The sequence below is a fragment of the Bicyclus anynana genome, chromosome 8 (assembly GCF_947172395.1).
Source record: "Bicyclus anynana chromosome 8, ilBicAnyn1.1, whole genome shotgun sequence".
Taxonomy (NCBI): domain Eukaryota; kingdom Metazoa; phylum Arthropoda; class Insecta; order Lepidoptera; family Nymphalidae; genus Bicyclus; species Bicyclus anynana.
The window spans coordinates 13,463,718-13,490,627 of NC_069090.1; the positions used below are offsets into that span (position 1 = coordinate 13,463,718).

At 38.8% G+C, this 26,910-nt stretch overlaps 1 protein-coding gene across 1 annotated transcript; it reads right to left on the minus strand.

The window, feature by feature from the left end:
- On the minus strand, nucleotides 1-26,910 carry LOC112046065 (PAX-interacting protein 1). Its single transcript, XM_052883063.1, has 16 exons — nucleotides 26,692-26,910; nucleotides 24,087-26,603; nucleotides 23,094-23,258; nucleotides 21,631-21,735; nucleotides 20,705-20,783; nucleotides 15,681-15,847; nucleotides 14,506-14,593; nucleotides 12,683-12,803; nucleotides 11,599-11,695; nucleotides 10,193-10,333; nucleotides 9,965-10,111; nucleotides 9,294-9,506; nucleotides 8,190-8,342; nucleotides 5,877-5,955; nucleotides 2,918-3,137; nucleotides 1-1,790 (listed from the first exon to the last, which is right to left on the minus strand). The coding sequence occupies exons 1-16, from the start codon at nucleotides 26,785-26,787 to the stop codon at nucleotides 1,226-1,228; spliced, it is 4,953 nt and encodes a 1,650-aa protein (XP_052739023.1). The 5' UTR covers nucleotides 26,788-26,910; the 3' UTR covers nucleotides 1-1,225.

Consider the following 26,910-nt stretch of genomic DNA (forward strand, 5'->3'; position numbering starts at 1 on the left):
TAAGTTGAAAATTCATTTAATTTCATTAAAATGTCATGGTTAGAACCATGTTACTGTTTCATATCTTTTTTCTTATAAAATAATTATAAAACTTTCGAAATTTTGCCTTACAATAAAAATATATTTTTGCTCTTAGTCTTAACATTTATAATTCACAGAAAAACTCTACAAGTACATATTCAACATACATCTGCAGGGTTTTTAATAAAACATCTAGAGATTCGAAATTAAAACAAAAAGTAAAGTTTTAAGGCACAAGTAAACTACTTAAAGTGGATTTATTAGTTGCAATATCTCGCACACAAGATTCTCTAGACGCAATTTGATCAACAAAAAAAAAAACAATAAAATGCATTTACAAATGAAAATTTCCTAAGCATACACCGCAATTTGTATATTAAAAAAAATAAATCTGTGTCAAGTAAAAATCCTTTCCGGGAACCGTTAACAATTCTTGAGTTCATTTTATATAATATTTTTTTTAAATCGTCAATGTAAGTTTTACTAGTCGTGGAAGAGTAAGGTAGGTACAAAATAATTTATATACTTTCACTTTATATTTATGTACCATAGCTAAAATTGATCAAGCATAAATATTAAAACATGTATTATCTCATGAATGTTTCCATCAAAAAAAAAAATTAAATACCATCAGAAAATTTGTCTCTATTTCAAGATGTTAAGAAAAATTTCATATCTTTCAAGCATCGATCTCCTATTAAAAAGTGGATACACAATCAGCGACCAAAAACGTCCCCACTCTATGAGTGCCAAACACAACTTCTTGGCACTCAAGTAGTCGCATTTGTAAATTCAACCTTAGATTCAATCCATAAGGTTGAATTTGCTCTGAATTTGGGATTTAATTTTCTTTTTAAAACTGCAAAAAGCAAAATTGGCCACATTTTAAGTGAAATTTTCTACATGATTGTTTGTCCTTTTATTATAAGAAATCAATGCAAGTTAAAAAACTTTACATAGATATGGAATGTATGTCACTAATGGCATTTCATTGTAAAATTCATTTTTCAAATATCAACGTAAAATATTACAATTTCATTTTTTAAATAACTTTATAAATAATGCTCGAATATATTCGAATTTCGTCAAAAAATTTACTTCATCTTCAATAAATTCATTGTTTAAAAATTACATTTAACATTAAATTACAAACACATATAATTCAACACTAAATTGTTTAAAATACTGCTAAAAGAATTTACATTCAATCGATTCTGACCAGAAACTCTTCAATCTGCAGTTTCTGTCTCAGTATCGCTGTCATGACCACCTCTGTGCTGCACACTACGTTCAAAGTCTTCTCGGCCTGCAACAGATAGTAGACTAGATGCAGGTCATTGGGTACGGTTATCACTAAATAACTGAAAGCCTTCTGGTTGTGCATCTCTTGGATGGAGACGTAGGATCTGCGGTTTTTTTCGACCTTCCCACCGCAGAGCTCTATCATCTCAGTGAGGCCGGACCTCGAAGGTTTCACGCACGGAGTCAGGTAGAAGGTGATGCCTTCGAAGAGTTTCTTCCTCTGTTCGCCGCAGAGTAGGACTTCGTCCACGTCGCACTGGTAGGTTTTGTTGAAGGCCTCGCAGCGGAGGCCGTGTTTGGCCTCGTCGGCGAACTTGTTGGCGCGCTGGCTCTCCAGGATCCAGTCGGGAGTGAGGAGATGCTTGACGGTGACGAGGCAGCTGACGAGCTTGCAGGTCCGGACCAGCTTCTCCATCACGAGGTGCGTCGCTTCAGCGGCCGATGTTACGATGAGACCTCCGAGTTGTCTATGGGTAATAAACATTATGTTATTTTTTTTCTTTACAACAATAATATTAAAGTGTATTTCAGATAGCATGTGTCCGGTGACAGTTGCGATAAAAGTACGTATTATGAACGTCATAAACGTTCATAATACATACTTTTATCGTGAATCGCGGCAAACTTTCAATAGTGAAACGAACTGTCACCGAACCCATGCTATCTAAAAAATTCTGTATCAACTAATTTCCAACACAACCTAAGTCAAAATATTTAAAACTATGGAACTAAACTAACTTATGAGCTAGATTTTACAAATGTTTTACTACATTTATGAGTCCCTGTTGTTTCTATTTCTTTCTTTCAATGGCATCAAAATTCAAAATGTCAAAATTGACATTGATTGAATTACTTACTACTTTAACGTAATTTAAACGTAAAATTTTAACGTAATGTTTCTAAATTTAATAAAATGCAATATTTACAGTACATGAATCTACAATAAGAGAACATTTACCATGCCAAATAAATTATTATCTTTGTTTATTTATCAACATCTTCATGATTTTCATTTGTTTCAGAGCTGTAATTAAATTATTGGTTTTTAATAATAATAGATATAGAGTTGGGTTTTATTTACTATCATAGCTAAAAATAAATATATGTCTAATAAGTTGCCATATTGGATTTAACATGACGTCACCGTTACATGGTAGATAAGGTGTCTTTCTTTGGTCTGAAAAAGAGGACATCTAACTTCTTCAGCAAGTTCTTGCGAGGCGAGTATCTATCTGTCGAGTTATGATAATTACCTGACAATGCCTGGCAAAGTCTGCGGTCTCTTGCGTTCTTATAGTTGTTACCTGACAATTCCTGGCAAAGTCTGCGGTCTCTTGCGTTCTTATAGTTGTTACCTGACAATTCCTGGCAAAGTCTGCGGTCTCTTGCGTTCTTATAGTTGTTACCTGACAATTCCTGGCAAAGTCTGCGGTCTCTTGCGTTCTGATAAGAGTAGTTACCTGTCAATGTCTGGGCAAAGTCTTTGGTCTCTTGTGTTATGATAGCTACCTAACAATAAGCTTCTGTTTTGCTTGTTTTTTTTCAATTATTGTGGTGTACAAATAAAGATATAGACAAATAAATAAATAGGTACCTGACAATGGCTGCGAGTCGATTCTGCTCCGGCAGCGGTATGGCGGAGAAGAGCACGCGCGGCGCGAGGTGCAGCGGCGGGGGCTGCGGCGGCGGCTGCAGGGCGGCGGGCGGCGGCTCGAGGCGCGGTCGCTTGGCGCGCCGCCCGCCCGCCGCCGCCGCGCTGCGCTTCGCCCGCTCGTGAGACTCTTGCGTTATGTTGATGGGCATTTTCCAGGCGTCTGTGAATAAAATATGATGACGAAGTTTTAAAATGGCTCAGACCAATTATTGTATAGGACCTGCCTCGCTAGACGTTACTTTTCTGTCAAAGTATATGATCAACGATCTAATGCGATTATAAAAACTGTCTCTATTTCTAGTTGTAATCGTGTTCGTCGGTTAAAGAGCTCCGTAAAAATACCTTTTTGTGTAATTGAATTGTGTAAAAAACGGGCAAAAACTTCTAGTTTAGTATAAGATATATACCAAATCTAAGCTCGTTTTCCTCAGAAAATGACAGACAATTTTGTTCGTGACTATGAGTGCGATACAGGCCCTTCTATAATTGGTCTGAGTAAAATGGCCACCTTTGTAAAATAGTGTTTTAATAGTAATTAAATTAAATTTTATCAGTTTATAATAATAATAGATAAATTATTAGATATAGAGTTGGGTTTTATTTACTATCATAGCTAAAAATAAATATATGGCGAATAAGTTGCCATACTGGATTTGACATGACGTCACCTTTTACGTTGTTGTTGGATTACATGGTAGATAAGGTATGTTAGGTGTCTTTCTTTAGTCAGAAGAAGTGGAAATCTACCTGAGCAAGTTCTTGCGAGGCGAGTCTTGCGTTATGATAATTACCTGAGAATGCCTGGCAAAGTTTGCGGTCTCTTGCGTTATGATAGCTACCTGACAATGCCTAGCAAAGTCTGCGGTCTCTTGCGTTATGATAGCTACCTGACAATGCCTAGCAAAGTCTGCGGTCTCTTGCGTTATGATAGCTACCTGACAATGCCTAGCAAAGTCTGCGGTCTCTTGCGTTATGATAGCTACCTGACAATGCCTAGCAAAGTCTGCGGTCTCTTGCGTTATGATAGCTACCTGACAATGCCTAGCAAAGTCTGCGGTCTCTTGCGTTATAATAGCTACCTGATAATGCCAAGCAAAGTCTGCGGTCTCTTGCGTTATGATAGCTACCTGACAATGCCTAGCAAAGTCTGCGGTCTCTTGCGTTATGATAGCTACCTGACAAAGCCTAGCAAAGTCTGCGGTCTCTTGCGTTATGATAGCTACCTGACAATGCCTAGCAAAGTCTGCGGTCTCTTGCGTTATGATAGCTACCTGACAATGCCTAGCAAAGTCTGCGGTCTCTTGCGTTATGATAGCTACCTGACAATGCCTAGCAAAGTCTGCGGTCTCTTGCGTTATGATAGCTACCTGACAATGCCTAGCAAAGTCTGCGGTCTCTTGCGTTATGATAGCTACCTGACAATGCCTAGCAAAGTCTGCGGTCTCTTGCGTTATGATAGCTACCTGACAATGCCTAGCAAAGTCTGCGGTCTCTTGCGTTATGATAGCTACCTGACAATGCCTAGCAAAGTCTGCGGTCTCTTGCGTTATGATAGCTACCTGACAATGCCTAGCAAAGTCTGCGGTCTCTTGCGTTATGATAGCTACCTGACAATGCCTTTGTAAAATAGTGTTTTAATAGTACATTATGATATAAGTGCGGTAATGAAAATTACAGCCGAGGTGATATTGCAGCTCGAGCCTTGGCAAGAGCTGTAGTAAGGAAGCAGAGGCTGTAAATTATCAAAGCGCACGTATGTCATACGACGTTTTAAAACACATTTGCGAGGAAACACTGAACACACTTTGAACATACTTCGAAAATGAATTTTCATATGACATTTTGATATGCGTGTAATTTTTACACTGATAATGAAGTGTTTGTATTGAACGCACACCAGCGTTTTTTTTTTTTGACAAATACACCAAAAACAGCCATTATTACTAATCAAGTAAATTAATATTTTTGTGTTTCTGATTAATGGTTGACATTAAGGTCAAAATTATTAAAATTAAAGAATTAAATGTTTTTTTATTATATTCTCGAAATTGGACCTACCTAACTGGATCATATGTCCTAGGTATATGTATTCGTCTACAATTTCGAGTGCAGCGTTCTCAACTATAACTGGGTGGAGCGATACATGAGCATTACACATTATTTTCGTTTTGGCCATGTTCATTTTTAGGCCCACCTGTTGAGAAACTCTGCTGAGGTCATTGAGCATGGTACTAAGGTCATCCAGAGTCTCTGCCATGATGACTACATCATCCGCGAACCGCAGTTGAGTGATGTACTCGCCATTGATGTTGGTGCCAAGTCCGCTTCAGTCCAGAAGCTTAAAGACGTCTTCCAATGCGGCGGTAAATAGCTTCGGAGAGATCACATCTCCCTGACGCACTCCTCGCTGCAACTGGATTGGCCTCGTAGTCTGATCCTGAATACGGACTGACATAGTGGCGTTTTCGTACAAGCACTTCAACGCTTGGATATACCAGTAATCAATTCGGCATCTCTGCAATGACCTTAGCACAGCCCAGGTTTCCACCAAATCGAAGGCTTTCTCATAGTCCACAAACGCTAAGCAAAGTGGCTGGTTATACTCGTGAGTCTTCTGTATAACCTGCCGCAGCGTATGGATGTGGTCTATGGTACTAAAGCCTTTTCGGAAACCGGCTTGTTCGGGAGGCTGGAAGTCGTCAAACCTATTAGCGAGACGATTCGTAATGACTCTCGAGAACAATTTTTAAACATGGTTTAGCAGCGAGATGGGTCTGTAATTCTTCGTAATGAGATACATTACGATATTTAAATTGGTGAAATAAGCGATACTTTACGAGCAAATGTGTTATAAATTAATTTATGCTACATCCATAAAATACCAAATTAGGACACTTACTCATGAGATGCGAAACCAAGCTGTAGTCCATGCGGAATGGATGTTGCAGGTTGAACTGCTGATATTTTGCATTCTCGATCTGATGACAAGATATATTTGTTAAAACTACAGGATATGCGTAAAAGTGTGCATTATTTAACTATTACAATAAATTAAATCCTAAAACTGAAAATCTGCTGTTCCTTTTTAGATATTTAGACTTTGAATCCTGAAGAATTAACTTAAGAATCACTTGCTACATTTGTGGTTAAATTATACCAATCGTAAGAGCCTCGCAATCGAATCATACAATCCTTCGATTGCTCGATAATTAGCATCACATGCTACACTTCGTTCGATGTTTAGAATCAATTGCTTCACTAATGATCGAATTATACAATTCTTCGATAGCTGGATATTTAGAATCACTTGCTACAGACCTGATTGAATTATACAATCCTGCGATAGTTTGATGTTAGATGTTTAGAAACAGTTGCTACTAGCTACATTGGTGAATTATAGAATTCTCCGATAGCTCAATATTTAGAATCACAGTCATGTTCGAATTACACAATTTTCTGATAGCCTGATTTCCTGAAGAATTAACTTAAGAATCACTTGCCACACTTGTGAATAAATTATACCAATCGCAAGAGCTTCACAATCGAATCATACAATCCTTTGATAGTTTGATATTTAGAATCATTTGCTACACTTGTGATAGAATATAATTATTTAATAGCTTGATATTCAAACTCAGCAACAAACTGCTGTCTCCTTGACCAAATGTATTTATCATTTACATTGAATTTATTCTCAAACGTGGGTAGTGTTGTTTGTAAAAACACGGATACACGTAAATAGACTGAGCAGACTGTATTTTATTAATAGTCTAAGTGGTTATTTATGTCACCAGACCTGTGCCAGTAGTTCAGAACAGTATTGTTTGTATAATAATAATATTTTATTTATTTGCTTTAAACATGGGTTATACATATGGTTATGGTTAATAAAATTAAACATACATTTCGATCCGAACATGTTTTGCCGTTATAGGCGTGCAAAATATTTATGAAAACGTAGTGTTAATAGAGCAATAAGATTATTATAGTATATTAGCTACAAAAGAGAAACAAAAATAACAATCCAAAAAAAAAAAAAACAATAAAGCAATAAAAGAGGAATGTCATGTCATAATTTTTAAAATTTTAGAATTTAAACTATCGTGAGTGTTATTCATATTAATTGATTATGAAACACGGCTAAAACTCACGTGATATTAGGTCGGAGTATGCCCAACTAGTTTCGAACCCATACGGGGCCTTTAGTCATACGATATATATACTATATATATCGTATGATACTTAGCCAAACGATGTTTGGATCGTGCCGCGATGCAAGAACCAGCTCATGACTAAGGGCCCCGTATGGGTTCGAAACTAGTCGGGCATACTCCGACCTAATATCACGTCAGTTTTAGCCGTGTTTAATAATCAATTAATTTTTAAAATGTCAATGATTACAATTATTATTCAAAATTTTAGTTGAAAAAAGTCTTTATAGTTATAAATATTTGCATCTATTAATTTATTAGAAATATAATTAGTAAATTCAATATATGTCACATTTTTAACCTTTTCGGGTCAAAGATCAAAAAAATCAAAATCAAAAATCATTTATTTCAAGTAGGCTCAGTTTACAAGCACTTTTGACACGTCAGTTGACTATTTTGTAAAGATTCTACCACCGGTTCGGAATTCAGGTTCTGCTGAGAAGATACCGGCAAGAAACTCAACAGTTGCTCTTTTGAAAAAGTCATACAGTATTATAATTTACAATTAATAACAATTACTGTTTACATTTGTTATAGTTTTACTTCCCGTGTGAAGGTGGAAGCTGATCCAACGGCCTCCAAGCATCTTTATCATTAAGGAACTCATCAATGTTGTAGTACCCTCGACTAAGTAAATGTTTTTAACACATTGCTTAAAGCTATGCATTGGCAGGTCCATCACAGTCTTGTTGATCTTATTATAGAAGAGTATTTTTACTCTTTGGAGACGATATGCAGAAATAACTAACTTATGCCCGTGTCTAGTAAGACGTGGGTTTAAATCTCCTTTTCGTTTGTACAAATTAATATTTTGTCTTACATATACTATACTGTTATATATATATTGACAGGCTACTGTTAGTATACATATTTCTTTAAACTTTTGACGAAGGGACTCGCGTGATTTTAATTGATATATTGCTAGAATTGCTCTTTTTTGAAGTACAAATATAGATTGTATATCGGCAGTCTTGGCAGATGTGTTCTGTATGGTCAGTCACCTGCGCCAGAGCCGTCATGTTGCCCAGCAGCAGGTCGGTGAGCCAGGCGGCGCTGACGCAGGGGACGCCCCAGTCGCGCGCGCGCCGGTACTTGTGGCCCTCCGCACGCCGACAGATCAGCACCGTGTTGTCGCGGCTCATGTACGGCGTTAGCTGGAACATTCACCCAATCAGTCTTTCAACGCGCCAGGATCATTGAAAGAAAGAAAGAAAGATCTTTTTATATAAAATCTAAATTATATTCTGGCTTAATGGGGATGATGACTAGGTTTGAATATATTGATTTTTATGATAAAAAAATAAAATAAATAAGGTCAATGTTAATTTATACATAAAAAGCATTCATTTCAGGGATCCGCGGCAGCGCCGCAAATCTGACTCTTTAAATCCCTGTAGCTCCGATAATAATGATCGCAGATACCCTGTTCCTTTTACAAAATTGCTTTACTATTAGTATACTATTAATTTATATATAATTTAAAAAACTGTCATCATCCCTATTCCCTGTAATATGTGGCAAAACCTAGAAAAAGGCCCCAACTCAGCATTTTGCCGCATACTTTCAAAGAGAAAAGTATGCAGCACTGATTTTCAGTTAGAACCCAGTTCAGGTGCCGCCACACACAGAGTTCAACATTCTATGTAAACTATTAAAGATAATTATTAAGAACTAATTAAAACTAATTAGGTAGGTACATTGATTTAAAAAAAATGAAACACAGAAAACTAAAACATAACGATGAAAAACAAAATTAATGATCCAAATAAAAATCACCTGCAATACAAATGTATACTTTTTTGTTGAAAACTTTTTTTCCTTATTTCGTCGTCATCAACCCATATTCGGCTCACTGCTGAGCTCGAGTCTCTTCTCAGAATGAGAGGAGTAAGGCCAATAGTCCACCACGCTGGCCCAATGCGGATTGGCAGACTTCACACACGCAGAGAATTAAGATAATTCTCTGGTATGCAGGTTTCCTCACGATGTTTTCCTTCACCGATTGAGACACGTGATATTTAATTTCTTAATTACATTTTTTTTCTTATTTATAGATAAGTAAATACTCATTGGTCGTTGTAATGTAGTGTGCGTGCGTGCGGTACCTTGGCGCCGATCTGTCGCAGGCAGCAGGCGAGGCGCCGCCGCTCGTCGCGCCGCCAGCCGGTGAGCGCGGCGCGGTGGTGCTGCGCGGGCCGCTCGGCGCGCGCGTGCAGCGCCGGCAGGTGCAGCGCGTGCCACGGCGGCGACACGCAGCGCCGCTCCAGCGTGTCTGCCACCCAGTACGCCGTCACGCAGCGCTTGGCGTCGCGCAGCGCCTGCCCACAGGTACAACATCAACTGCTGCGCAAATTTATATTTAATAATTATAATTATATCTTTTATGTATCCTATGGACTGTGGCCACAGTATTCCCCCCATAAAAGACAAAAAAATCGTAATAATAATACACGTGTAACGATTAACAAGTAATCTCGCACAGCACGTGCGTGACGCGCGCGCAGTAGCTGCCCTCCACCTCCCCGTCGCGCCGCACGTTCGCCCCCGTCACCGTACCTGCATCACGACGCCGTGCCGCTGCGTCTCGCACAGCACGTGCGTGACGCGCGCGCAGTAGCCGCCCTCCACCTCCCCGCCGCGCCGCACGCTCGCCCCCGTCACCGTACTTGCATCACGACGCCGTGCCGCTGCGTCTCGCACAGCACGTGCGTGACGCGCGCGCAGTAGCCGCCCTCCACCTCCCCGCCGCGCCGCACGCTCGCCCCCGTCACCGTACCTGCATCACGACGCCGTGCCGCTGCGTCTCGCACAGCACGTGCGTGACGCGCGCGCAGTAGCCGCCCTCCACCTCCCCGCCGCGCCGCACGATCGCCTCCGTCCAGCGCGACACGCGCTCCGCACCCACCGACTGCTGGTACTCCACCTGCACGTAATATATATTAATTGGCCACTCTTGAAAATATAAAACGAATTGAAATCTACATTCTCTTACAACGATACTCACAATGTGAAAGACGCAGCCGAGCAGGAAGAGGTCGGGCGGCAGCTTGAGGTTGGGGTTGTGGCCGTAGAACTGCGCGCGCGGGGGCGCCGCCCGCACCGCGCCCGCGTACACTTTGTTGCCCACCACGCCCGCGCTGCCCGCCTGCGCCACACCGTCAGTGTCGTAGTTTTACACTTTTAAAGGTCTTAAATTATTGCGGTTCTACTAAATAGATTTTTTTTTATATTGAGAGATGAATACCTAAAAATTTAAATTTTTCAATATTTTTTTGACAATACGAGTTGAAACGCTGTCGGACAATATGGTATATATTTTAACTGTTTCATGACGTCACGTTAACAATAATAACCAGTAAAAAAAATAATATGATTTAAAAAATATCTACGTAAAATTTTTGCCGCCGAAACACAACACATTAGCAAGTGACGTCATTCATAGAGATTACAGCGTGATTGGCGTTTGCAATGATGTGATTATATCACGTCACCGCAAGCACCAATCACAAACCGATGCCTTGTAGCGAATGACGTTACATATTATGATTGGCGTTTGCGGTGATGTGCTAAAAATACAATTTTGTTTTACAAAAATATTACAATTAGGAGATAATTTTCACAAATAAAAATGTGATTAGAGTTTCTAGGCATATAAACTGCCTCTATGCAAAAAATCTTCTTACAGTCTGTTTATTAATTCGGTAGAATACTGACATTTCTATGTCCGGATCCATTTGTCAGTCACTTTGTTGGTCACAAACCTTTTTTACTGCTGTTTGTTTCATCAAACCTAACTAAAAATCATTCTTAATATAAAAATAGATTTCACCTAAATTTATTACAGATTTATTTAATAATTTAAATAAGGAAATTAAAAAGGAATAAGGATATCCAATATGGCCTATTGCTTCCAAACAGTGAAATATATTTTTTTTATTGGTTCAGTACAACAAATAATAGTGTTTATAAAGCTATGGAAATTGCATTTGGACATAAATTCAATTGAAATGAAATTTCACGCAGTCGAAAATAACATCGCAAATAATATAACATTTTATTAAAAAGGTTTGTGAAATCTGCTGTCTCCCCTGGTCTGGCTAGTCGATGATATTTTTTCCCTACGTCATTTCGAATTTGATACTTAAAATTAAAATAATATTATATTGATTTATAATTTAAATTGAAACTTAAGCCTGTATAAATTTAATTTTTAGAATCGCAAGAATAAGTTACATTTTAGTTGAACTTGCCATCTTTTTTTATGGGAACTGTTTTATAGATAGAAACACCGGAAACGGAAATAGAAATGTCAGAATTCTACGGAATAAATAAATGGACTACAGTTTTGTACAGCAGGCGAGTAGTCTATCAAGTGTAATTTTCGATGGGTATTATAAAGTGATCTCATACCGGTGCGGGCACCTGGTGCGGATGGTGCGCGGGCCCCAGCACGAGGCGCGCCGGCGCCCGCACCGCGCCGCCCGCCGCGTGCGCCGCCGTCATCAGCCTGCATGGGAAACCATCTGTAGTGTTTGTGTATATATACACCGGTAGTGGGACAAGGCAGGCAGTCTGTCACTGGCATCGAGAGGAGGCGGACGTGTGCTGCTGGCCATAGTGTAGTGGTGAGACGGTGACTTACTGCTATTACAGTAAGGACAAGGGACCTTACACCATCTTCATTATCAATCCATATTTGGCTCACTGCTAGCCAATTTGGCCAATAGTCCACCACGCTGGCCCAATGCGGATTGACAGACTTCACACACCTAGAGAATTAAGAAAATTCTCTGGTATGCAGGATCCTCACGATGTTTTTCCAAACGCGCGCCTTGGTCCGAGAAGAGCCCACAACAAATTCAGCCAGGGTTTTTCTTTTTTAGTTTATCACCATTTAACAATAGCTATATAAGTAGCCAGTCATGTAATACATTTCATTTCCAAGCATTTATGTCGTTGTAAACTGCGAAAAGTCCCATTATAAAATTTCACCCCCTCTTTTAAGGGTTTTTATTTATTTTTTTCGATTTCATTAGTGACATTTAGTATGCATACCAATTTTTAGCATTCTACCTTGAAAACTACGGAATGCTCCATACAAACTTCCACCTCTCCATTATAGGGAAATGGAGGGTAAGAAAGTGACAAAAAGTAGCCCATGTCACTCCATCCTTTTAACCATTTCCACTATAAAAATCACGCCAATTCGTCGCTCCGTTTTGCCGTGAAAGACGGACAAACAAACAGACACTTACACTTTCACATTTATAATACTTATAATAAAAGAATATTTGCCATATCTTTTTAAAATATGACCATTATTCCCATTTCCCTCCAACTGTGGGGAAAGATTATGCTAGGAGTTGGTACAATAGACCAACGGGGTGAGGATTGAACCACCACCCCTTGGTGATGAGTCCAACCGCTCTTACCGTTGAGCTATTGAGGCTTTCTATTATATTAGTATGGATAAGTTAAATATATAGACAATAACCTCAAAGTGCCGGCAGCTGAAGGCTCGTGGTCGGGCGGCGGCGCGGCGCCCTGCAGTCGGATGGACAGCATGTTGGCGAGCGCTGTCTTCGTCTTCGGATTCACTAACAAAGCACCCGCTCCTGGTACAAAAGAACAAAATAAATTAAATACTAAACAATCTATACTAATATTATAAAGCTAACGAACTTGTTTGTTTGTTTGAACGCTCTAACTCAGGAACACAGGTCCGATTTGAAAAATTCTTTCAGTGTTACATGACCCATTTATCGAGGAAGACTGTAGGCTATATGTCATCCCCGTATTTTTACTTAATTACTAAAAAATCTATACTAATATTATAAAGCTAAAGAATTTGTTTGTTTGTTTGAACGCGCTAACTCAGGAATTCAGGTCCGATTTGAAAAATTCCTTCAGTGTTAGATGACCCATTTATCGAGGAAGACTGTAGGCTGTCATCCACGTGTTTCTACGGGAACGGGAACCACGTAGGTGAAACCGCGCGGACTCATCTAGTAATTTTATATATATGCGGATATGTTGTAATTTGAGGGTAATCTAATATTTTAGAGAGTTTATGTTTAAAACAATGTTTCCCATTCAGTGATAAAGTCCTCGCGAAACAAACACGCCCAACATATCTTAGCAGGGCTATTACACCTGCAATTCGCTTCACAACTCCATAGATGACTGTTTGGTGAGAAGATAGTATGTGAAAGACCATCACTTATATCCAATTAAACAATCCTGTGCTAGGAACACCTCATACTATAAGCAGTCCATCAACCTATGGCCGGGTTCCCTTCTATACAGGTTTGAGAGATTTGCCAGATTGGTAAAACAGCTGAAATTGCAGTGATTGTACAATTTGTATGAAGCTATGCACATTATCCTTATGTCAGGCAAAAATACTTAACCCGGTATTTAGGTCAGGCCGGAAATTCTGCCGGTTCAGCATAGTGGAGACCTGGCCTTAGATATAGGTATTAAGCCTCACTTGCCTGTATTGACACTGGTGACTATCAGCATTGCTTTTTGATGCCAGAGAGCATGGCTACGTGGCGGCTACATATGCAGCGTCACAAGTCGTAGAACTTCAGACTAATTAGATAAGAACATTCCTCGCTAGACGTTACTTTTCTTTCAAAGTATATGATCAACGATCTAATGCGATTATAAAAAATGTCTCCTATAGAATCGATTCATTCACTCCGTAGAAATACCGTTTTGTGTAGTTGTGTTGTGTAAATACTTTATTGTACACTAAAAGGAATAATTAATTTAAAAACTAATGTACAATTGGCGGCCTTATCGCTAATGAGCGATCTCTTCCAGACAACCAATTGAAAAAGAGAAAATAAATACAAGGAATAATGACGGAATAAATGCTATGTGCATTTATTCCGTCATTTATTAAAAGGAAAAGTAGAACATACATTACACTTAGATAATAATATATTGAATCAAAATATATATATAAACTTATATATATTAAAAAATACATATATACCTAAATAAATAAAAACACATACAAATAAATAAATATAAATGTAACACAAACATACATACGAAAATTTATTTAATTAATTTAGATGTAAAATGTAAGAAACAAGACAACATCAACAATTTTTAAATCATGAACAAATAAATAAAATATAATAAACGAAAAATAAGTAAGGAATGATAAAAAAGGTCAAGGAGGAAGGAAGTGCATATTTACCTAGTTTCTAGTTTAGTATAAGAAGACTAATTGAAGCTTGTTTTCCTCAATTTTGTGTGTGAAATATTAGTCCTTATGTAATTAGTCTGAGGGTAAAACTATACCTTGCTGGTCAGGCGTAGTGGGAGCCAGTAACGCGTCGACTTGCTGCTCTTGTAGCGGAGTGATCACGTGCTGCGTCACCGGGGACACCTGCGCAAATGAGAAACGCATCAACCTAAGTATCAAAAGTTACTCTTTAAACACGTTCGGTGCGGCACGAGGTCAATTGACCTCGTACCAGCAAACCACTACCAAAAATAATACCATAGGATTTTAGCGTCTTCAAAAGTTCAGAGGTTGATAAACCTCGTTCCGCACCACAAAAGGTGCGGTACGAGGTCAAAAAACCTCGTACCGAAAAATCAGTGCCGCAGCGTCCGTGTTAAAGACTAGAAGTTTTTTTTTGTATTAAAACGAATTTACTAATCAGCCCAGACAAAAAAGACTAAAAGTTGATCGTATTGAGTACTTAATTGGTACCTCACTTAAAACAAAACGTGATATTTTCGTTTTTTTAATATAACTAGCGGACGCCTGCGACTTCGTCCGTCCTTAGACCTTTTACACTGGCCCTCCCGCAAAATTCGTTTATAACAGAGGTTTACTAATTATGAACTACCTCCCTACCAAATTACAACTTTGAGTTTTCGGTTTTTGAGTTATTGTGATTCGCTTTTATTTAGAAGATAACGGTGTGGAACCCTTCGCACACGAGTCCGACTCGCACTTGGTCGGTTTTATAAAATATTATAAAGCTGAAGCGTTTGTTTGATTGAACGCGCTAATCTCAGGAACTACTGGTCCGATTTAAAAAATTCTTTCAGTGTTAGATAGCCCATTTATCGAGGAAGGCTATATCGGAAATCGGAATCACGGGGGTGAAACCGCGCGGCGTCAGCTAGTGATTTATATTTTTTGACGGCCTCCGTGGCGCAGTGGTATGCGCGGTGGATTTACAAGATGGAGGTCCTGGGTTCGATCCTCGGCTGGGCCGATTGAGATTTTCTTAATTGGTCCAGGTCTGGCTGGCGGGAGGCTTCGTCCGTGGTAACTAGCCACCCTACCGACAAAGACGTACCGTCAAGCGATATAGCGTTCCAGTACGATGTCGTTAAGAAACAGAAAGGATTTTCATCTATTTCCTAACAAATTAGTCAGCTTCCATCGCAGATAGCATCATCACTTACCATCAGGTGAGATTGTAGTCAAGGGCTAACTTGTAAAGAAAAAAAAATACCTGTTTGGCAGCAGCGTGGTGGTGCGCGGCGTGGTCCCGCTGCGCCTGCAGCTGGTGCAGCCGCTGGTACTGCTGCTGGCGCTGCAGCTGCTGCAGCGGCGTCTCCACGTTCCCGCCCACCGCTGTAGCCCCCACTTGCCCCACGGTCCCCGCCACGGCCCCACCCACTGAGGGATATACACTCAAATCTCAGACCAATGATTGTATAGGACCTGCCTCGCTAGACGATACTTTTCTGTCAAAGTATATGATCAACGATCTAATGCGATTATAAAAACTGTCTCTATAGAATCGATGTTAAATAGTTGTAATCGTGTTCGTCGGTTAAAGAGCTCCGTAAAAATACCTTTTTGTGTAATTGAATTGTGTAAAAAACGGACAAAAACTTCTAGTTTATTATAAGATATATACCAAATCTACGCTAGTTTTCCTCAGAAAATGACAGACAATTTTGTTCGTGACTATGAGTGCGATACAGATCCTTCTATAATCGGTCTGAGACTCAAATCAATCTTTGCATCAAAAATAAAATTGTCATATCTATACTTAAAAATTATAATCTACTAGCGGACGCCCGCGTGGAATTTAGTTTTTCACAAATCCCTCTGAAACCATGGATTTTTCCGGTATAAAAAGTAGTCTATATGTTAATCCAGGCTATAATATATCTTAACAAACATTCATATCATCAAAATCATCAGTTTTCGCCAATCTCGGGAAACCATGGATTTTTTCGGGATAAAAAGTATCTAGTAGTAATCTAGTAGTAATCTATTTCCATTCCAAATTTCAGCTAAATCGCTTCAGTAGTAGCGGCGTTATAGAGTAACAAACATCCAAACATCCATAGAAACTTTTGTGTTTATAATATTAGTAGGATAGTAGGATAGTAGGATGCATTGAAAAATAAATGTCTATACTAATAATAAAACTGTAACAGGTCAAATTCTTTACATTGAAGATATTTTGAAAAGTATTTGTTGTTGTTGGAGGGTATTATAATAATTGATACTGAAGCCAGAAATTAAAAGAAACTACTGAATGAATTCAAATGAAACTTTGCACGATTTGAGACTATGATAAAGAGGGTTAGGCATAGGATATTTTTTTGTTGCGAAAATCAAAAGAATATTTTTTAAAATTCTACCCCTAAAGAGTTAAAAAGGGGTTAATGTTTTTTTAGTAAAAATCGTTGATGTTTTGAGTTATACGACTATAATGTTTGTGGACTATTTATATATAAAACATGCGAAAATATTAATAGAAGGCGGTGCGAACGAAGTCGCAGGCGTCCGGTAGTCTTTAAATATGATATTATATATATTTTAATATTTCAATTCCCCTTCAATTAGTCGGAAAAGACTGTGTTAGGAGTGGGTACGACAATAGTCCAACGGGCGGGAACTTTTCCTTAATATAATTTCCAGTGATAAATCCAACCCCTTCACTGTTGGGCTATTGAGACTTTTAGATAAAGAACAATATATTCCTTCACCATCCGTCAACTAAGCAAAAAGATTGTGTTTAGATATAGCAAACCAGTACCAATAAAAGTAATATTTTTAAGACAACGTCAACAAGATTGTGTGATGTACTATAGTCTGGCAGGTTGGTCTATGATTCTCCCATGATATGCGGGCGACGAGGGGCATTACAGCACGGGTGTGAAATCGTGCGGGGAAGTGAGGTGCATCAGTCGTGGTCTTTTCATTCATCGCTACGCGACCCCTCGCCCGCTCCTCGGGAGTGTTACGAACGAAGTTGCCAAGCTATACTGTATACTGTTTGTCTTTAATGCGTAAAAAATAATTAAATAAAAATGTCGGTAGAATAATAATTAAGGAACATAGACGTCACCATCATGTTAAAACACCTTTAATATGACGCGAGTATATCGAAGTGGGCGGATAATTGTGCCTCTGAGTATATTTGGATGGATTGTATTGGTTAAATGTTTTGTAATTTTGTGGTTGTTTGGAACCCTAGTAACATTAATTGAATAAAGTCTTTCAAATATTTGTAATAAATAAGCATGTTCATAAATTAATTATTAATAACATATTATTAAATCAGTATAAGATTCCAACATGAAAATTGTACAGCATGCATACTTAAAAATAATAAATACACAAAAGAAATGTGGTTAAAGATATACCTTCACCATTATTTCAAATACTATAACAAAATTATAAAGTATTATAATTTCTCAAATTTACTTATTTGAGAAATTATTATACTTTATTTATATTAAAATTTCTCACAAGAAAATACAAAAAAAATCACAAGAAAGATAAGGCAAGAAAGAAGCAATAACAAAACAAGCAAAAAACAAAAGAAAGACAAGGAAAAATAATAAGCCAAAAAGTAGAGCACAATTAAAAAAGTTCCTTATCTATGGTACTATGGAATTGAATCATTGATGTATGATTTGAAACTTTGATCGGATTTAGGTTACTTTTTAAATTATATCAAATTAGTTTAAACTACAACACTCGAACAAAATGACATACAAAACTCTACTACAACCCTACGCCAAAGATTACCCCAAGTTATTAAATTAAATGCAATTTGTAATTTTCATATATCTACTCACATTCTGGTTCGGTTGAATCCATTAGAATTCCAAGTTTTTGTTTGTGAAATGATTTAAAAACACATTAAACTAGAGAAAAATAGATTTTATTTACTCGTACGTATATGAAAACAAAAGATATTGGAACGATTATCACAGAAAATTCCACTAGAAAATGGAATGAAAGTCTATAGTTCAAAAACTTTGAACGACGCCCGGCGGTTCACTACAAAATATTCATCGCGGTATTAGAACATGAGCTTGGTGTCGAATTTTGAAATTATAATTCCCCGTCGCCCATCACTATGTATGTATGGGCCGCAATTTGAATACCAAAAACTTCTAAAACACTTCCAACGGCATTTTGCTCGAATTTTCTTTTCTTTTATGTACCTAAAAATATGAAATGTTTCATGTAAAAAAATATCCATCGAACTTGTTTTCAGTTAATTTTTGTGGAAATCAACAACTATTCAAGAAACATGAGATCGTGTAAAATATACGTTTTGCTTTTGACCAATAAGAAAGCCCGCATTGCACCAGAGCGTTCTGATTGGTCAGACGGAGATGCAAATATGAATATGTAAAAATTAATTGCTGCTTGTTAGTCTCTCCAAAACTAGAAACCACAATTGGACACATTTAAATTGATTTTTTTAATTCGTTTAATCTAATGTAAAGAGAAAAAAAGCTTGGTAAAATGAAAAAATTGGTAACTTTATATGGTTCAAATAAATTCTCAGGTATATTATTATAAAGTCACAGACATTAAAACAACCACATTATATTTTCAACTTATCAGTTTCAAACATAGTTTTCTAAATGGATCAATCCCTACTCCATACGTCCATTGTAAGTACTCCTAGCACAAGGTTTTTGCTTCGTTAGAGGGGAATAGGAAAAATATTCCCCATTAATATTATAAAATTTACTAGATGAAGGTGATTCAATTAACTAATGAAAAAAAAACTAAGTTTAAAAAACTAATATTTTTTTTATAGATGGAAGCACCCACTCGTTTAGTTTAGCACGAAGTACTCTTATAAGATTAGTAAGACACTGTACATAAGCATAGCGCGATTAGTGTGACTAGCTAATATTTTACAATATCTATAAGAAGAGAAAAAAATAGAGTGCCAAATTGAACCAAAAATCAAAACAAGTGTAACTAACATTATGAACCAGTTTACAAAACTTTTATCTGTCTATCTGTTCGTGCTAATCTTTGGATCTCTACTGAATTGATGAGTTTTACGCAGGTGATTTAAGCATATGTAGTATGGAGCAACCATATCTTAGGAAATCTAAAAGTACGTTAGTTAATTATGGAATTAGAACTGTGGTGGTTTTTCAAAGTTTCAAGGATCTAATAACGCTAACATGCGATCAAGTGAAGAGAAAAAGATAAAATATGCCAATGCCGGCGGAAAAAAATATATCCTGACATTTTTTAAAGGGTATCTTAATCACACGATCAGTTTTATCGGCTGTCTTGCCGTTGCAGCCAAAAAAGGCCCACGACTCGCTTAATGGTAACCTTTAACATGAAACATTCTCAGCTATGAAAAATTCTGTAACTGAACACAAAAAAGCGTTGCAGGCACTTGAACTTTTTGGATGGTGAGTGGACAGCATTACAAGCGACCTGAGACATGATTTCTCATACTATGCCAAGAAAACCATTACATAAACATGGGCTTTATACTTGGACGGTTAATGAAAGGCGTCCACAGATCTGCATCATATATATCGGTCGCATCGCATCAACCGGATTTTAGAATTCTTTGTAGAGAATGTATACAAGTGCGTCCAATGATTCGCATCGTACGGATTTTATCTACTGTAAAATTAAAAATCATAATCATATCATAACCCTTGAAACCTGCTATCTTATGACAGCCTCCGTGTCCTGGGTTCGATCCCCGGCTGGGCTGATTTAGGTTTTCTTAATTGGTCCAGGTCTGGCTGGTGGAAGACTTCGGCCGTGGATAGTTACCACCCTACCCCACCCTAAGCGATTTAGTGTTCCGGTACGATGTCGTGTAGAAACCGAAAGGGGTGTGGATTGTCATCCTACTCCTAACATGTTAGCCCGCTTCCATTTTAGATTGTATCATCACTTACAATCAGGTGAGATTCTAGTCAAGGGCTAACTTGTACAGAATAAAAAAAAACATCCAAAGCCACCACAATGGAAACTCTATAATTGGCTACCATACCTAAAATGAGATAAAATGAGAAAAGTGCAGTGTTGGATGACCCCCCACTAGGTGGACCGAGGACATCAAGCGGGTTGCAGGGAACAGCTTGAGATTTTGTTGGGAAATCCAAGCAAGAGGCCTATGTCCAACAGTGGACATCCATCGGCTGTTGATCATCATGAAATGATGTCTGGCTACCGCAGGCCTTATGTTAAATATGAAAAATAAGCCTACATGTTATAAAGCCTTACCAGGAGACTGCGGGGTTTGCACGGCCTGCGCCGCGGGTATGGTGGCCGCCCTGGCGCCTTGCTGCTGCAGCCATTGCACCTGCCACAATTTATACCATTTTTAAACACAAACACAAAACTCTGTGTGTCTGTGGAATCGTAGCTCCTGAACAGATCCGATTTTATACAATGATTTATTTATTTTGCTATCATCCGCGAAAAGTCGACGAACCCATGCGACAACGTCACCCAGGTCCGATAAAATACTCTCTACGTACGGTTCACCCCGGAACCGGAGCATCCTCAGGAGATGATAACTCTACGACGTGCAATTATAAATAATACGACGTGCAATATAACAAAGTCAACAACGTGCAATTGCAAAGTCAACACGTTGCACGTTGTAGAGTCCTCCTCATTCCTAATTCGATCACGTACAGAAACTCTAAGCATAGCTCGCTCCATCGCCTGCTGAGTGACTTGAGCCTTCTAATAAGGCCCATAGTTAGCAACCAAGTCTCGGATCCATAGATCATCACTGGTAACACACACTGTTTGAAGACTTTCGTCTTCAAGCACTGAGGAATTCATCAGCGAAAAACGAATTCAATCAATCGAAATTTTCATTATGCACTGTCTTGTAAAAACGATTGTGCACGATTGGATAGCCAGGCACTAAAATTAGCCAGTCCTTCTGGCAACATTTTGTGCAATATTAGCATAGTTAAGAATTCTAAAACTATAGCTTGGCAAATTCGTTCATAACACTCCCGATTGTCCGCGCGGGGCGGGAGGGGGGTAGCAGTTCCCCGCGCGCTTAACTTCATACCCACGCAGTCTTTCCCTCTGCCCCGCGCGCGCGACTTCACATCCGCGTAGTCCTTTCCCCCCGTCGCCCGCTTACCATGGGAGTGTCATCAACGAGCTTGCCAAGCTACAACGCTTACCTGCTGTTGCTGCGACAGTCCCGGCGGCAACTGACTGCGTATGAACGTCACGCTCTGCGGCGCCGGGGACGGCGCGCCCGGAGACCCCGCCACTACGCCTTGCTGCTGCGTACGCGAATTTTTTTTTTATTAACGAAAATCAAAGTCAAAAAAAAAGTGTGAGGCAGCACATTGTAGGTCAGGCTGTCGCTCTCTGAGGTGCTCTCTTTAATGTGATGGTTTTCCAATCCGCCTATACTAAAGCCAAACTCGCTGTGGAATGTTTAACTTAAATATACTTAAACAATACACATCACTATCTAGGCCTAAAGTAAGCATACAGAGCAGCTTGTGTTATGAGTACTAAGATAGTTGATATTATAATTATAATATTCATATACATTTATATACTACATATAAATACTTATATAATGTATAAATACACACAGACACTGGAAAATAACCCATGCTCATCACACAAATATTTTCCACTTGTGGGAATCGAACCCACGGCCGTGGATGCAGAAAGCAGGGTCACTACCCACTGCGCCACGCGGCCGTCAACAAAGAAATTAGAAATGAAGGTAGAAAACTCATGTCATTTCATATCTGATTTAATTTAAATGGTGTATTGTTCTTTTTTATAGAATTTTATTCAAAAGATAATAACGATATGTAATTGTTCTGAGATATTATTTATTTGATGTGAAGTGACTAGCGATTTAAAAATTCTCTCTTTTTAAATTTGTTTGTTGATAAACATTGCATGTCGAAGGTTAGCTTTAGTTTAGTTGTTTGTTGACTATTGCTATTGTCACCTTAGTCAGGATATTAGCTGAAAATCAGTGCTTTATGCTCCAGCATTTGCTTGGTTCATGCAGCAAATTACTGAGCTGGTACCTTTATCAAGGTTGTGCCATACATGACAGTGTGGAATTTGATGATTCTGCTACTTGAGTTTTGGTCTTGCCTTGCTCAGTTGGTTGAGGCATCAGACGCTACAATAGCCCTTAGGCATTGTGGTTAGGTTTGGCACAAAAGGTAATGCTCATCCCCGACCCAGGCTTACCCTAACCACCCGGCAATTAATTTATATCTAAAAAAAGTTTGCTACAACATTTTTAATTCATCTTTAATTTGTCCTGCCTAAGTGGTTACGCTATTTAGACTTATGATTGGTTTGTTTTTCCTTTTACTTGTATGTTAAGCTTGTTGTTAACAGAAAAAAATAATGCAAAAAAAAAAAAAAAATACAGCATTAAATATTACTTCGTCACTTACCAGCGAACATTTTGCCCTAGAAGAGTAATGTAAAAAATTGTATATTTCTTCAAGAAACATACTTTAATTAAGCCAATTATTTAACCTGATCCTTATATTTAATACATCATTTATCATCTCTGTAGTGTTTGTGTATATATACACCGGTAGTGGGAGAAAGCAGGCAGTCTGTCTCTGGCATCGAGAGGAGGCGGATTTTCTACCTGTTGCGCAATGGCAGCGGCCCGCTGCATGGAGAGCTGGCGGCGCTTCTGCAGCTGCGCCACAAACATGGCGCGCTGCTTGGGGTCCATCTGCTGCAGCTGCGCGTGCGTCTCCGCGTCCAGGTGGATGAGCTGCCTCCCGCCGCCGCCCGCCGTCCACGACACCTGCCATAGCACCACACATGTTAATACAACTAAATACATGTATTTTATCATATGGACTAGCTGACGCCGCGCCGTTTCACTCTCGTGCTTCCCGTTCCTCGATAAATGGGCTATCTAACACTTCAATCAAACAAACAAACAAACTCTTCAGCTTTATAATATTAGTATAGATTAGATCTGTTCTATAGTTTTGTTTCGAGACAAACAAACAGTAATTGGTGTTTTTATACATAAATAACTATGATTTGTACTGATAATACAACAAAGATCTATAATATCTATCGATAATACAAGAAAGAACTCTTATATATTTTATAGCTGTACACAATATGTTCAGGTTCATATTGGATGTGAAATTGATATGAAATTAACAAACAGATTTCACACAATTTTCAAATGTAGTGTCATTAAAATAAAACCAAAGTTATAAAGATACTAGCGGACGCCCGCGCCTTTGTCCGCATGGAAATCAATGTAAACTTTCAACCCTTATTTCACCACTTGAGGGGTTGAAATTTAAAAATTCTTGAATCATGTTATATTTCATTTAAATAAAATTTTTAAAATTGTAACTCTAAAAATTAAGGACTTTCCATACAAACTTTCACCCTTTTTTTATTTTTTATTTTAGGATCAAAAAGTACCTTATGTTTTGCTTTAAGGTCCCATTTACCATTATACCAAAATTCATCCTGATTGGTTCAGCCATTTAGCAGTGAAAAGGTAACAGATAGAATGAAACTTGCTTTCACATTTATAATATTAGTATGTAAATGGCGTTTAAAAACAAACAAAATTGTTTAAACTGGTAAATATTAAATATCTTACCCTTGGTCCAACAGCACCAGGCTGGCCAATTTGTTGTCTTTGCTGCAAATACTGCTGCTGTTGCCAAGATACATTTTGGCCTCCTTGAACAATCTGCTGACCGCCTGGCGACACTATCTGTTGCCCACCACTGTGTGTAATTATTTGCTGTATACCTCCCCCTGATAACTGGGAACCTGGCTGCGGGGATTGAGGCACTTGTGTCAACACTTGCTGTGTTTGGCCAACACTTTGGCCAATTAATTGTTGGCCTGACTGGGCCACTATTTGCTGAGATGATTGGGCAATTACAACTTGATGCTGTTGACCCTGTTGTGTGATCACATGTTGGCCTCCCTGCGACAAGACTTGCTGACCTCCCTGGGTAATTATTTGTTGGCCACCTTGGTTCACAATTTGGCCCCCTTGATGCACTATTTGACTTTGGGACACAATTTGTTGCCCACCCTGCAAAGTCACTTGTTGGTTGCCATGCACAAGTATCTGTTGTTGGCCAGTATGTTGGTTTATTAAAACTTGTTGAGGTTGCACAATCTGTTGTTGCCCACCACTGTTCAGTAAATTCTTCTGGACTAGTATTTGATGGTGAGTCTGGCTGATTGTTTGCCCTTGGTTGCCAATTGTTTGCTGGAGAATTTGTTGGGGTTGTTGGATAGTGTGTTGCGGACTGAGTTGAGCTTGCTGGTTGTTGATCAGAGCTTGCTGCTGAGTTTGCATTATTTGCTGTTGCAATATAACTTGGTTGGCCGTGTTGCGAGACTGTACAAGCGGGCTTCTTATTATCTGATGCTGCCCTTGAACATTTTGCACCATTTGTATGTTCTGCTGCCGCCAAGTGCCCTGCACTGGCACAGTGTTTCCTTGTTGGTTTTGTATAGTTTGCTGCACAGTCTGAATCTGTTGCCCTATAACAGACTGTTGGGTAGTGTTACCCACTAGTTGACCGAGTTGCCCTTGTCCGCTCTGTGCCTGAGATGTCACCAGTCCTTGCTGATTTATAACACCCATATTGATACTTTGTCTTTGATTAGTGAGGGTCTGTACAGTTTGCTGTTGCATAGTTTGTTGGGAAGACATTTGCTGCCCTGAATTTATGAGCTGTTGTTGATTTAACACTTGTGTTTGGCCTAAATTTTGATTCAGTTTGGCATTTTGAAGACTCTGTTGAAGGTTCTGAGTGGACTGTGCCAGTTGTTGAGCAATATTTTGAACTGCACTCTGCTGGCTGAGTGTCAAACCTTGCTTCATCACCATATTTTGCTGATTTAACTGTGACTGCTGTAAATTGTTAGCACTTTGACTTAACATTTGACTAATGTTCTCAATTTGTTGAGCTGAACTCATAGAAGTATTTGGGCTTTGACTAATGTTCTGGGACTGTTGTATGTGGTGTTGATTGCCCTGAATGTGCTGCTGTATTATGTTTTGCGTTATTTGAGATGCTGAGACATTGGGTTGAGCGAATCCTTGCTGGCTCTGTTGATTGCCAATCTTTTGTTGCAACATCTGCATTCTCTGATTAATTTGATGCTGCTGCAGTAACTTCTGTTGTTGTATTTGTATAGCGGAGAGGCCATGCGGTTGTTGTTGTTGCTGTTGCTGATTCTGCTGACTGTAGTTTTGTTGTTGTAAATTGACTTGCTGACTTTGGACATTCATCCCAGCCTGAGTTACAACAGAATTTTGACCAAGTTTCTGAATGAATTGTGTGTTGGCTTGACTGCCTTGTATTTGCAAGTTCTGGGTGACTATGCCTTGAGGAATTGATTTACTTATAATACTGGATGTGGACATTGCATTGCTGTATCCCATGGAATTGACACTAGAAGTTACTGCTGCTGATGAATTTGCAGTAGACGGAGGATGATTCCAAGGCATCCTTTGCTTTAGCTTGTCGAGTAGCGCTTGTGTCTCATCTTTGTTTTCTGCCATATTTTGTGTAGGTACTTCGTTTTTAGCTATGCCTTCTTCAAAATCGAACCCTGTAATAGCACTGATACGGTCCATTGGCTTAGGCGGTGGCTGTGGAACTACGAGCAGCTTTGGGTGGAACACGTCTGCTGCAGCTTGTATTCTTGCCAATATGCTCTCTATAACCCAATCGGGAGTAACAATTTTTATTTTAGGAATAGACAAGGCAGCACTATACTTCCTTCCAGCGGCAGAACCACAGACCAAATGAGTGCAACTCGTGTCCAAGGTCAACTTCACTCTTCCACCATGATAAGTAATGAGTGCGAACAACGCTTTAGCATCGGCTGGAGTCACTTTACACACAGTCACAGTAACATTTGAGAATATCTTATTCTTATTGGGGAAGTAAGGTTTAGGGTGTGCGAGCTTCTTGAGGCGGACGCAAGCGAGGACCCAGTTTTCCGTCACTGCAGGAATTTGGTATATGTCCTGCGCATCCTCGACGTCCGTATCGACAGCATTATTCCCACAAATTAGATGAGTGACATAATCTGAGAAATACTTTGTGTTTTCCGCTCCCCCTGACTGAAGCAACTGCATAATCTATAAGCACAATAAAACGAGGGACCAGTTATACTACAATTCGACGCGTAAATAAAAATAAAAACAAGAATACACGTCAAAAACAAACCCTTTCCGAGACATCGCCAGAGAGGTAGTACTTGACATCCTTAAAGATTGGTTCTTGCAAAGATAATGAGTCTAAATCGTCAACAATCGTTACCATTTTCTATTTTAGGACAAATGTGGAAAACTTAGGCTTACATAAACATTTTACTGATACTTTCATTTGTAAAGCGCCGAAAATAAAACCTCAAGCGAAAACGTCCATCATGAATAATGTTGCCAT

Coding starts and splice junctions, on each gene's coding strand:
- LOC112046065 (XM_052883063.1), bottom strand. CDS start 26,787: ATGGTAACGATTGTTGACGATTTAGACTCATTATCTTTGCAAGAACCA. Junction 23,259..24,086: donor CTGGTGCTGTTGGACCAAGG/GTAAGATATTTA, acceptor GTGCTATGGCAG/GTGTCGTGGACGGCGGGCGG. Junction 21,736..23,093: donor CCGCTGCCATTGCGCAACAG/GTAGAAAATCCG, acceptor TCGCGTACGCAG/CAGCAAGGCGTAGTGGCGGG.